Raw genomic sequence first — 13,358 nt, 5'->3', positions numbered from 1 at the left:
ATTCATGGGCCTGCTCCCTGTATAACAATGTACTGTATTGTGCAGAGTACTTTTGATTATCTACCTCTCCCCTAGGTTGGCATACAGTTTCAATAGCCGCACTCCCCAATTCTCAGCTTAAGCGCGGGGAGATTTAAAGAAGTGGTGTAAGAGGCACAGGCTGCCCCATCCACTCTCACCTTTGTGCCACTTCTTTAAATCTCCTCATGCATAGCTGAGAAGCAGGCAGAGTGCCTATTTAAACGTCACACCTCTCAGATGATGCGTGGGGAGGTCTAAAGTTTAAACAGCCACCCTTCTGACACAGGCTGCTCCATCCACTCTCGCCGTGAGACTTTGAAGCTCTTCTCATGATCCATGAGAATAGCTTCTGTTGGGCTTGCAGGGAGAGTGGGCTTAGCTGGCCGGATCGGCTGCCCACACAGCTGCTGGCTCCGTCAAGGAGATGGTGGGGGCTGTGGGGATCAGGTGCTGCGTGGCTCCCGGAATTTCCAGGATGCCCCACACAAGTGCACGGGGCATCCCGGAGAGACCCCTGAGCCTGGGATGCTGCTTGCAGCCTCCTGGTCAGGGGTCTACTCATGTGTCACCATGTGCCGTGGCAACACACGAGCAAAACAATGAGGTTAACGGAGTACTCGCTTCATTAACCTCATTTAAGGGTCGGGGGAATTAGGTGGGCTAGCCGCCTTAGAGGCACCGGGCTCGCCTGCGAGCGATCCCTGGAAAGCGGGCTAAGCTCCCATTGCCCACTTTGCAGAGATTGTGGGAATAGTCTCTTTAGCTAATAGACCTAACCCCATTTTTTGGATTAAGTTAAGCACGAATGCTACGCCTGCAATATTAGTGGGCCTTCTGGATTTCATTCCTTGAACCTTCCTAGCAGTGTAATCAACGCAAGATGGCTTTGTCCAGTCAACAACGGGCCTCACCTACTCGTTTTGCACATTTGCATACATGCGTAACTGATTCTGAGGTCCTAAATCCCTGTCATAAAGCACAAGAAGGGAGCACTCCAAAATAAGAAGCAAATCACAAAAACAAAACAAATTCATTACTTAATGTCACCCCCTTTTTATTACATTAAAAAAAAAGTCAGCCTGCCTGGCACAGTGGTGGTCTCTCTCTGTTTCCAAACAGAGGCTGTAGCTGGTTCCTGCGCTGAGCAGGAGGCTGGAGTGGAAGACCTCCAAGCTCCCTTCCCACTCTAAAATGCTGTGCTTCTAGGTCCAACTTCTGTCTTCATCCCTGTTCAAAGCATTTGCCCTCCACTTCCCCTCATGGTTGCCCTTGCTTTTAATATTGCCCAGGAGTCACCTTCATGGTGGCAGGAACAAGGCTTCCCTTGCCAAGGGCATCTTACCTGACCTGTAGTGCCTCAAGCAGTCCCCGTTCACTGCAACGGAAATGGGGCCAACTGTGCCCACAAGGTATTCCAGGTGTCTCTCATTCCCATTGTTGTAATCTCTGAAGCCAGCGCATGTGGCTGCTCGCATCCTGGGGTTGTAATGACATCGTCCCTGCTGTAGAGAAATCATGAGAAAGGTTTGTTCTGGGTCTGCAAAGTAGAGGTAATGTTTTCTGTCCACTCAGGTGAGAGGGGTCATTCTCAAGAGTTGCCCCCACCCCCGAGCCCCAGGAATAGCCTGGCAGGGAGCAGCAGGGGCAAGGGAGGTCACCTCCTGAGGGAGTGAGGGAAGAAACTGGTTCCAGGCAGGCAGGGGGCTGCAAGGTGAAGCAGCCTGGCAGCTCAGCCTCAGGAGCAGAAAGCCCCATTGGGGTGGTAAAGGAACATGGTGGGCTGGGCTGGCGCTCTTACAGGAAGCCCTGAAGTGCCCAGAAGGGGTTGCTGACCTCAGTGAGGCCTGCCGTCAGATATTTAGAGACAGAGCAGACACTGCCGAGGAGGAGGAGGCGGCCAAGCTGAGGCACAACGGAAAAGAGCATGTGCTCTCAAAGTGAGCAGGAGAGGAAGTCAGCCTAAGGCAAAAGGATGCACCAAACAGCATGGTGGATGGGACTAGGAGCATTGGACTACGACCAGAAAGACCCAAGTTCAAATCCCAGTTCAGCCATGAAACTCACTGGGTGAGACTGGTCCGATCACTGATCTCTCAGCCTCACTTACCTCACAGGTAGGTTAAGGGGAGGGGAGCTGGTCTTTTGCTAGCAAGCAGGAATTGTCCCCTCTGCTAAGCAGGGTCTGCCCTGGTTTGCATTTGAATGGGAGACTATATGTGAGCACTATGAGCTTTTCCCCTCAGGGGATCAGGCCGCTCTGGGAAGAGCATCTGAATGCATGTATGCATAAGGCTCCAGGTTCTGCATGCATGCAGAACCTGCGTGCATGCCGAACCTGCATGCATGCCGAACCTGCGTGCATGCCAAAGGCTCCAAGTTCCCTCCTTGGCATCTCCAGATAGGGCTGAGAGAAACTCCTGCTGCAACCTTGGAGAAGCTGCAGCCAGTCTGTGTAGACAATACTGAGCTAGATGGACCAACGGTCTGACTCGGTAGAAGGCAGCTTCCTAGGTTCCTATGGCCCACCTTGAAGCTAGCCCCATGGTACACAGAAGATCGATTGGATCTGAATCAGCAGGGGAGATGACTGGAGCGCATGTGGAGGACGACTCTGCTTGAAGAGGATGAGACACAACATGGAGCCCATTTGGGCAGCAAAGAAGCAATTCTTTTTGGTACGCAAAACTAATGTCCAGGAGAGTTCTGCAGGGCTTTGTGAGAGGGCTGACTCTCTCCTCTCTCAACTTGAATTTGAAGGTTTCAGCACTCAGCTGTGATGCTTTTAATGAGATTTTTGCAGAAAAAACATCTCTCATCTGGATCAACTTAGACTTCACTTTAACTGCAGGGTCAATTGCTTTGTTAGGCACCCCAAGCAGTCGTGAATTGGAGGGGCGGGGTATAAATATTTTAAATAAATAAATTGCAGTGGTGTCCAGTGATTCCTCTTGTATGGTTAGAATGGATCAGATTCCATTTGTGACTCCTGAGTATGTAGACAAGCGCCTTGGAGCTTTGTGGCCTACTTATTACTACTTGTTCTCTGGATCCTTGCCCGACATGGCTTATATCTTCTCACAGGGGAGCTGTTAGAAATGATATATTTGACATCATAAATGCCTCACTGAGGGAGGGCAGGATGCCTCTATATTTGGAGGAAATTGTGAGTCCTTTACTTAAGAAGCTGACCCTAGATTTCTTAGTGATGGATAATTACAGTCCAGTCTCTAACCTCTTTTGGTTGGGCAAGCTGATCTATTCCAGGTAGTTTTAGTTTTGGATTATCTAGATCATTTCAAACTGGTTTTCAGGCAGGCTATGGGGTTGACAGCCTCTGCCAAACTGATCTATGTTCGATGATCTTTATCAAGGCATTTGTAGAGTGAGCATGACTCAATTCTCCTTCACTATGTAGGGCTGCCTTTGTATATAGTCCAAAAATTGCAATTCATTATGAATTTCAAAAAAATTATTATTATTTTCCATAAATTTGAAACTTAGTTCAAAATACAGGAGCCAGATTGGTCTCTGGTATCCTAGAGAGACCACATCATGCCTGTTTAAAAGCATTGCATTGGCTGCCAATATTTTTCTGGCCAGAATACAAAGTGCTGATGTGCTTCAAGTGCTTAAAGATCACCTTCAAAGCCTTAAGCCAGTCCTATTTTTCAAGCAGAGGCCACTTTGGCCAAAAATCTTTGATGTGAGAACCACTGTGCTGACTTCTGGACCATTCTGCACTTTTATCGGTGCTGGGAGGGCCCTTTAAGAGAACGCTACACTTCCCAGCACTCTTTTGCATACCTTCCAATATGGTGCAGAGGCTCAACAGGGCTCTGTTTCCCTTAAAGAAGCCCCCCACTCCAGTGCTGGGTAAAGCACAGCATCGCGTCGTGAGAATGGCCATCGTCGCATAGTGCCCAGGGAATTGCACAGAATATCTTTTATGGTTGGTTCTGCCATGGATTCTGTCAATGTCCTCATTCAGACTTGGAATAATGAACTTACTAGGGCAGTAGATATGATTGCCCCTAAGCGCCCTCTCCGACCTATTTCTAAATTAACCACTTGTATATGGAATATACTGGTATATGGAAGAACTACGAGGGCTGAAGCAGCAAGGTAGAAGGCTAGAGAGCAAGTGGAGAAAGACTCTACTTGAATCTGACATATTACAGCACAGGGCGCATTTGAAGATCTATGCTCTGGCAATGCACGCAGCAAAGAAGCAGCTCTTTTCTGGTCGCACTGCTTCTGCAAACCCACATCCAGCAGAGTTGTCTAGGGTTGTGAAAGGGCTGGTACATGCCCTTCTTCCATTGAATGAGAATTTGGATCCATCAGTTACCCATTGTGATGTTTTAAAAGAAATTTTTGCAGATAAAATATCTCATATTTGAACTGAACTAGATTCTACAGTTACTGCCGAGTCTATTGTGGAGGTGTCCAGCAGCTCCTCTTGTATCATTAGTTCAAAATGCGGCAGCCAGGGTGGTCTCTAGGGCAACTCGGAGAGACCATATTATGCCTGTTTTGAAACAGCTGCACTGGCTGTCAATATGTTTCCGGGTAAAATACAAAGTGCTGGTTATTACCTTTAAAGCCCTGAACGGCTTAGGTCCAGGTTACCTTAGAGAGCACCTTCTTCGGTCTGATCCCCACCGCACGCTAAGATCATCTGAGGAGGTCCAGCTCCAGTTGCCACCGACTCATCTGGTGGCGACCCAGAGGTGGGCTTTCTCTGTAGCCGCTCCTAGATTGTGGAATGTGCTCTCTGCAGACATCCGTAATTTAAATTCTTTATTGGAATTTAGGAGAGCCCTAAAGACCTACCTGTTCGGCCTGACTTTCCAATGTTCTTAAATTGTTTTAAAGGGTCTTTAATGTATTGAGTTTTTATAAGGTTTTGAATTGTTTTACTTTTTAGCTGTTTTATTGTATTTAAAAAATTTATGCCTGGTCATTGATTGATTTTAACTGTTTTATGATGTTTGTGAACCGTCCTGAGCTATTTTGTAAAAGCGGTCTAAAAATTGAACAAACAAACAAATAAATAAATAAATACATGTGTATTTCTTCTTTTTATGATGGATAAAAGCAAATATAACACGGAGGGATATTTGGATCCAGATATTCATTTAGATGCAAAATTTGGTTGCTCAATAGCATACAGTAGTGTTGCTATAATATTATAATCCTAGGTAGTTTTTTAAATAGATATATTTGTGCGTGATACTTAACAGTTCATTTGAGTAGTAGCTGGTACCCCAACCTGTCCATGACTTACCTTCGCCTTATATGGGTAGGTCTTCTCTGAGTTGATGCCCTTGTTATCCCGCACGTACTTAAAGGCTTCTGAGTAGGACCCTCTATGGCATCCGTTTGAACTCTTAACACAGTCCACAAGGTTCTGCTCACTCAGTGAGACCAGCTTGCCTGTCTTCTTAAAATGCAGTGCTTCCAGGGCTCCAGTAGCACTGAATGCCCAACACGACCCACACTGGTAGGGGCGGTCCTTTGGGGGAAAAGCAGAAGGTACATGATCCACTGAGCAGCTCCCTCCTTCCCTTTGTCATGAGCTCATGTTGGCAAGTTACTCTCTCTAAGCAGCTGAGCACATGAAAGAGTTCCTGGAGGATGGACCACCACAGGAACAGAACTTCCAAATAAGGGCCAAAGCATTGGAGAAGTAGATTTAGTGAGCAGAAAGCAGACCCAGAAAGTGCTAAAAAGCTGAGTTGATCTAAGATTTGAAAGGAGGAGGGAGAGAATCTGTCAAAGTTTGGCATTTTGCTACTCAGATGTTCATTTCAAAATGTTACATTCACCGTCCAAATCCAGAACTGAGCTGCTGTGTTTCCCCACCTGCATAAAGGGTTGGCCGAATGAAGGAACTGAGTTGTGTGAAAAAATTGCTACAAACTGTTGCATGTCAGCTGTCAGGCTGTTATCAAGTGTGGATTTCTGCTGCATGTCAGCCATCAGCTGTTGACTGTTACTGTTGGATGCCACATGCTGATGTCAGACATAAAACATCAAAATCTGCATAAGATAACAAGGAAGGGTGGATTCAGTTCTATAGAAAATGAAAAAAGAGGCAGACATCAGCAGTGACTTTCATATAGGTGGAGAAGGGGACTGGACAAATTCACGGAGGATAGTGTTATCAATGTCTATTAGCCTGGATAACTATATATTTCCATCAGGATCCGAGGGGACACGCCCTTGAACTCCAAGTGCTAGGGAGCATCAACAGGAACGGGCACTTGTGGGCTTTCCAGAGGCACCTAGCTGGCCACTGCGTGAAATGGGATGCTGGACCAGATGGGCCTTTGGCCTGATCCAGCAGCACTTTTTCTTATGAAAAGGGAGACATTAAAGATGGTTTCCATGTTGCCCGAGGTGAAAAATGAAAAAAGGAAGAGAGCATGTTTGGATCTCTAAAATGCATGAGCATAAACGCATCTGTCAGAAGCAATATCACTGTGGATCATCCAATGGAATATGAATCAGAGAAGTCTGAATCGGTCTTAGCAGGATAGAAAAATAGAACCAGGACATTCCAGGGCCTCAGTCTCCATCTGGTGGCTGCTTCCAGCTAAACAAGCTTTGGGCATGCTCCACAATGTAGTAGCTATTTTCTTCTGAGTTAAGGCTTGCTCCAAAGGTGCTCCCTGTTTACTCCAGAACTCCAGGGCCGGGCACCATAGGAGCCTGGCTTATTCTAGCCTGTGTCCAAGGAGATTTACTAACACCAATGATGGACAACACCAATGATGGAGAACACTGCAGCACAATGAATGGTTTCTAAAGCCCTCAGTGTTCCTAGTGCTGGGCACAAGGGCATGGGCCCTCAGTGTTTCACTGGGTGCCCCAAACCAATTGGCAGCCTATCTGACCCCCAGCACACCCCACCAACCTTGTTTGGGTGAAACAAAAGATGGTGGCGAGGGACCAGGTCACTGTTGGAGATGTGACTGCTGAAACATAAGGCCTGCAACTATTTAACGTAAGAACAGCCCTGCTGGATCAGACCCAAGGCCCATCTAGTCCAGCATCCTGTTTCACACAGTGGCCCATCAGATGTCGCTGGAAGCCACAGGCCCTCTCTCCTAGTGTTTCTCCCCTGCAACTGGTACTCAGAGGCATCCTGTCTTTGAGGCTGGAGGTGGCCTGTAGCCCTCTGACTAGTAGCCATTGATAGACCTCTCCTCCATGAAATTATCCAAACCCCTCTTAAAGCCATCAAGGTAGTTGGCTGTCACCACATCTTGTGGCAGAGAATTCCACAAGTGGATTATGCGTTGTGTGAAAAAGTACTTCCGTTTGTTGGTCTTAAATTTCCTGGCAATCAATTTCGTGGGATGACCCCTGGTTCTAGTGTTATGTGTGTGAGAGAAGAATTTCTCTCTCTCCTCACCATGCATTATTTTATAGACCTCTATCATGTCTCCCCACAGCCATTTTTTTCTAAACTAAAAAGCCCCAGGTGTTGTAGCCTTGCCTCATAAGAAAGGTGGTCTAGGCCCCTGATCATCTTGGTTGCCCTCTTCTGCACCTTTTCCAGTTCTACAATGTCCTTTTTTAGATGTGGTTGACCAGAATTGTACACAGTTCTGCAGGTGTGGCTGCACCATCATTTTGTATAAGGGCATTATAATATTAGCAGTTTTATTTTCAATCCCTTTCCTAATGTTCCCTAGCATGGAACTGGCCTTTTTTCACAGCTGCCGCTCATTGAGTCAACACTTTCAATGAGCTGTCCACCACGACCCCAAGATTCCTCTCCTGGTCAGTCATGGACAGCTCAGATCCCATCAACATATACTTGAAGTTGGTCATAGTGACCACTAGGAGCTTTAGGGGTAGAGGTAGTAAGTCAGAGAATCCCACTTGATTCCGCACTCTGTCTCTGCTCTGAGTCCACCTGACAGGTTGACTGATATTCTTCGGCTGCTTCCTTCCTGCTTCTTCCTTCTCCCCCTACCCAATCACAATGATGTAGCTAGAGGCAGGGACACAGGCTTTCTGTACTAGCACATAATTGCCCTAATAAACCATTTTGGACCTTAAGCCTCAGTCTCCAGGAGACTTTTTAGACAGGGCTGTTACCCCGAATTGCCTTCGGAAGAGAGTGTATGCATCCACACATCAGCCAAACTTACCCCGAAATCCCTTAGAGATCCTTGGACCCACTCCACACACAAATTGGGCTTTGTCTTGTGAATTCTAGCTAATCCCGGTGTATTTCCGGGTTTTTAAAATGTTGGTTTTAAAATGCAGAAGCAAGTAGGGCGTGGCACTGATGTAGAATCATTAGCATGAAAAGAGGGATGCTCTCTTTAGAAATGCAGATGTAGTTCTTTAGAAATCTATCTCTTCCCCCCCACCCCTGCCCAATTGGCTAGAAGGAAAACAAGGAGGCATGCCATGTGAACTTGCATCAAAATGAAACCCGAGAGGGGCTGCTTCCTTCAATGCTGCGAGTGTGATTCGAAGTGGCTTCGCTCAACATTTACCCCACAGCATGAAGCCGCATGCAAATAACTCCCAGGTACTCTTAATGAGTTGCTCTCTCCTCACAGAGAGGAGAGCTGGTCTTGTGGTAGCAAGCATGACTTGTTGCCTTAGCTAAGCAGGGTCCACCCTGGTTGCATATTAATGGGAGACTTGATGTGGGAGCACTGTAAGATATTCCTCTCAGGGGATGATGGAGCCACTCTGGGAAATGCAGAATGTTCCAAGTTCCCTCCCTGGCAGCATCTCCAAGATAGGGCTGAGAGAGATTCCTGCCTGCAACCTTGGAGAAGCCGCTGCCAGTCTGTGAAGACAATACTGAGCTAGATAGACCAATGGCCTATCTAGCTCAGTATATGGCAGCTTCCTACATTCCACACATGCATCCTCTGCTGCATGAAATGCTCCCCTCCAACAGCCCCTTCTGTCAATCAGCCTCTCCCCCTCCATTTGGAGATGGGGAGGGATGGACCTGAGTGCCATCGGCTAAATCCTCCTTCCTTCAGGATCTATCCCTTTCCTTTCAAGTTCCATGCAAAGAGGAGGGGAAGGTCATTGCACTGGTGCTTGGCTCTTCCAGTGTGTGGGACCCTTGCCCTCATGCCTAGCAGCAACCCAGCTACCAGCCGCACAGTGCAGGAGGAGGCAGAGGGAGTTTCAGGCAGCCCTTGTGTCCAGTGGCAGCCAGCCCACCTGTTGTGCATGGTGGAAGGGGTGGTGGGCAGCCTTTATCCCCAGCTTCAACCCAGATAGCAGGCCTCAATGGAGGAGGGAGTGGTGATGGCCCAGGAGAAACTGTGTAAGGTGCTGTTAACGCCTCCCCACTCCCAGTCTCTGTTTTTTAAAAATGGCAAAACCACTGCCACACACACAAAAAGGTCCCATGGGGGAGATACTAATGTACACTAAACCACTAAATCCCACATTCCATGTGATGGATTGAAAAAATGAGGGAACTATGAAAATCAAGGGAGTGCTGTGGGCCAGAGACTCAACCCCAACAGGAACTAGCAGCATCCATGGCCAAAACACACCAGACTTTTGAGAACATGTTGGATTCCTTTAGAGCACAGTTTCTCAACCGCCGGTCCGCGGACCTGTGCCGGTCCATGATAAGTTGAGTGCCGCTCCATGCCTTGGGCAATTACACCTCCCCCCACACGCTCTGCAAACCTCTGTGTTTTTAAAAAATATATTTCAATTCCATCCGCCATGCAGCCGAGGGGATGGCTGTGTGGGGTGTGTGTGTGTGAGCCAGTAATCCTCCTCCTAACCCACCCCCCGGCCTGGCGGTGGCACATACTAATACCAGAGCCACGCCGAGGCCTGCCATCTGGCCCGGCGTCGCTTTCCAACTGCAAGGCGCGCCAGCGCAGTTAAAACTGCACAAGTGCGCCTCGCAGTTGGGAAGTGATGCCGGGCCAGACAGCAGGCTTTGGCATCACTCTGGTATCAGTATCTGCCACCGGGCCGAGGGGGTGGGCTTCGAAGGAGGACTACTGGCTCACCTCCGCCCCCACACACACACAGCCATCCCCTCGGCTGTGTGACGGCTGGAATTGATATATATATATATATATATATATATATATATATATATATATATATATATTAAAAACACAGAGGTTTGCAGTGTGGGGAGGTAAAAGGACTACTGGCTCACCCCACTCCCAGCAGCCATCCCCAGCCATGCATTGGAATTTTAAAAAATACATGAGGTTTTTGGGACAAGAAGGCAAGCGGCAAGCAGAGCGAGGTGCTGCTCAGTGGGGTGGTTCTTTCCATCAGTTTGGTTTTAAACTTTCTCTCCCTCCCTCCAGCCAAACCTACCTATTCTTTTTCCACCTTTCTTTTCTTGCTTTTTCTCTTTCTTTCTCTCCCTTCAAGCCTGCCCCATCCCCTTTCCCTTTTTCTATCCCTCTGTCTCTCTTTTTCAAGCCCAGCCTGCCCTATTCTTTCCCTCTTTCTTTCCCCATCTCACTTCATTCTTTCCTTCTTATAAAAGCCTGTGTGGTGAAAGATCAAAGTATAATCTTCTTATCAATAATGAAGAGAAAAACTTCTCTGATATTTTTTCTTAGAAGTGCTCCTGTTAAATGTGATGATTTGGCAGAGGTGGAAAGGAAGAACAATGCATTTTATTATGATGTATTGTGTACAGATTGTATTTTATTTTATTAGAATTTTTAGTTCAGTTTATTTTATTTTAATTTAAATTAATTTTAGCCTGCCAGAACTTCAAAAGTTAAATTTTGATTGATTCATTTTAATTAATTTCACTTTAATTTAATTAATTGATTGCTATTCAGTGTTACTTTAATAATCATTGCAGTAAAAATTCACCTCGGCCCCCATCAGCCAACAGGGTCACTTTGGCCCACCAGGTCATTTGAGTTGTGCACGCCTGTAGTATAGTACTAATAGATAAACTTGAAACTCCTTTACTAACTGCTGGTCTGGGAAACTGTGCAGGAAGAATGTAACGGTCCTTGAAAGTCCGCACAAAGAATTTACTGGTCCTTGACTCCAAAAAGGTTGAGAAACACTGCTTTAGAGAACAAGTAAGGTTGAATTATCAAAAGATGGGGAGGCGGTGAGTCTCAGCCAGGCCCTGTGGGTCCCTGGGCCTGGATCTTTTAAGTACCTAGCAATGCACTATTCTAAAACCATCTTGATGCTGGCTGTGCTCAGGGAAAGTCAGTTCTTTAAAACAGCAGAGATTCCTGCCATGGTAAACAAATATGAATTCCTAGCTTGGCCACTAACGTTTCACTTTCCTCATGCTGCTTCTCAACTCACCTGATCTTTTACTGGGGTAACGTAGCCTTTGGCGCGCCAGTTGATCCACTTGGGAATCTCCAGTGTGTCCGATTCTTGGAAGATGGTCTCGTTCCCACCAGTTTCTTCAGCCAGGTCAGGAGGACTGAAGCAGCTCATCCTCTCATTAAACTCCTCATCAGTCTGGGAAGGAAGGCAGAGTGAACACCAACGGTTACCTTTCCTGTTCTCAGAGCTGCTGAATTCCAACAGAGCCTCTGTTGGAAAAACTCCAAGGAAGGGAAGCCCAGCATTGCATGAGGCAGTCCGTTCCACTGTCCAACAATTCTAACAGTCAGCTTCTTCTTCTCCAGCGTGGTGTAGTGGTTAGAGTACTGGATTAGAACTGGGGAGACCCGAGTTCAAATCTCCATTCAGCCTTGATATTAGCTGGATAACTCTGGGCCAGTCACTTCTCTCTCAGCCTAACCTACTTCACAGGGTTGTTGTGAGGAGAAACCTAAGTATGTAGTACACTGCTCTGGGCTCCTTGGAGGAGGAGCGGGATATAAATGTTAAAAAACCCAAAAAAACTAGCTGACCCTGCACACAGCATCTGTGCACTGAGCCTGTGGCATCCCCCCATAACTCTCTCACTTGCTCTCACCGCCCCCACAACTCTCACCACCCCCTACAATGCTCTGCCCAAACTCTCTTGCTTGCTCTGCCTCACCCCACAACTCTCTCGTTCGCTCTTGACCCCCCCCAACTCTCTCGCATGCTCTCAGCCCACCCCCACAACTCACTCACTCTCCCCCCTGCAACTCTCTCGCTGGCTCTCAGCCCCCCTGCAACTCTCTCGCTCGCTCTCCCCGCGCATCTCTCTCGCTCGCTCTCCGCCCGCAACTCGCTCACTCGCTCTCCCTCCACAACTTGCTCGCTCGCTCTCCACCGCAACTTGCTCGCTCTCCCCCTGCAACTCACTCGTTCCCTCTCCCCCCGCAACTCTCTTGTTCCCTCTCCCCCCGCAACTTTCTCACACCCTCTCCCCGCAACTCTCTCGCTCACTCTCCCCTCCACAATTCTCTCTCTCCTCCCCAACTCTCTACCTTGCTCTCCCCACTACAGCTCTCACACTCACTCTCTCCCCCCACTACTCTCTCTCTTGCTTTCTCCCCCACAACTCTCTTGCTTGCTCTCTCCCCCACAACTCTCTCGCTCGCTCTCCCCCACAACTCTTTCGCTCGCTCTCTCCCCAACTCTCTCTCTCCCCAAATCTCTCGCTCGCTCTCCCTCCCACAACTCTCTCGAATGCTCTCCCCACAACCCCCCTCTATCACTCTCTCTGTCCTCCATTCTATCTCTGACTCATAGTCCTTGCTTCCTCCTGCTGCCACCAGGGACTGTTGCCCACACGCCTGACAGTCTCCAAGCTCCCTGCCGCCCCCAGCAACTCTCTCCCTCACTCTCCCCCCAGCAACTCTCTCCCTCGCTCTACCCCCCAGCAACTCTCTCCCTCGCTCTCCCCCAGCAACTCTCTCCCTCGCTCTACACCCCAGCAACTCTCTCCCTCACTCCCCCAGCAACTCTCTCCCTCACTGTCCCCCCCAGCAACTCCCTCCCTCACTCTCCCCCTGCAACTCCCTCCCTCGCTCTTCCCCCAGCAACTCCCTCCCTCACTCCCCCCGCAACTCTCTCCCTCGCTCTCCCCCCGCAAATCCCTCCCCCGCTCTCCCCCCACAACTCTCTCCTTCACTCTCCCCCAGCAACTCTCTCCCTCGCTCTCCCCTCAGCAACTCCCTCCCTCGCTCTCCCCACCAGCAACTCTCTCCCTCACTCTCCCCCCAGCAACTCTCCCCCCACAACTCCCTCCCTCGCTCTCCCTCCCTCGCTCCCCTGCAAATCCCTCACTCGCTCCTCCCTCCCTCGCTCTCCCCTCACAACTCTCCCCCCGCAACTCTCTCATGCTCTCCCCTCACAAATCTCTCGCGCTCTCCCCCGCAACTCTCTCGCTATCCCCACGCAACTCTCTCGCTCACTCTCTCCCCTCCACAACTCTCTCG

The 13,358-nt window shown here is 48.6% G+C and overlaps 1 protein-coding gene across 3 annotated transcripts in view; it reads right to left on the bottom strand.

Annotated features, from left to right (window-relative positions):
- The window catches only part of LOC128347210 (procathepsin L-like), a 47,996-nt gene that overhangs the window by 17,446 nt on the left and 17,192 nt on the right, over window positions 1–13,358 (bottom strand). For all 3 annotated transcript variants that reach the window (XM_053301493.1, XM_053301494.1, XM_053301492.1), the window contains 3 exons: window positions 11,338–11,499; window positions 5,309–5,536; window positions 1,364–1,523 (listed from right to left, as the gene is read on the bottom strand). In XM_053301493.1, coding sequence (XP_053157468.1) covers window positions 1,364–1,523; window positions 5,309–5,536; window positions 11,338–11,499 — 550 coding nt within the window. The remainder of the gene's footprint in view (window positions 1–1,363; window positions 1,524–5,308; window positions 5,537–11,337; window positions 11,500–13,358) is intronic.

This window comes from Hemicordylus capensis, chromosome 2, assembly GCF_027244095.1.
Source record: "Hemicordylus capensis ecotype Gifberg chromosome 2, rHemCap1.1.pri, whole genome shotgun sequence".
Classification (NCBI taxonomy): domain Eukaryota; kingdom Metazoa; phylum Chordata; class Lepidosauria; order Squamata; family Cordylidae; genus Hemicordylus; species Hemicordylus capensis.
Note: the sequence above shows the minus strand (reverse complement) of the source record. Positions and strands in the feature narration are given on the sequence as shown.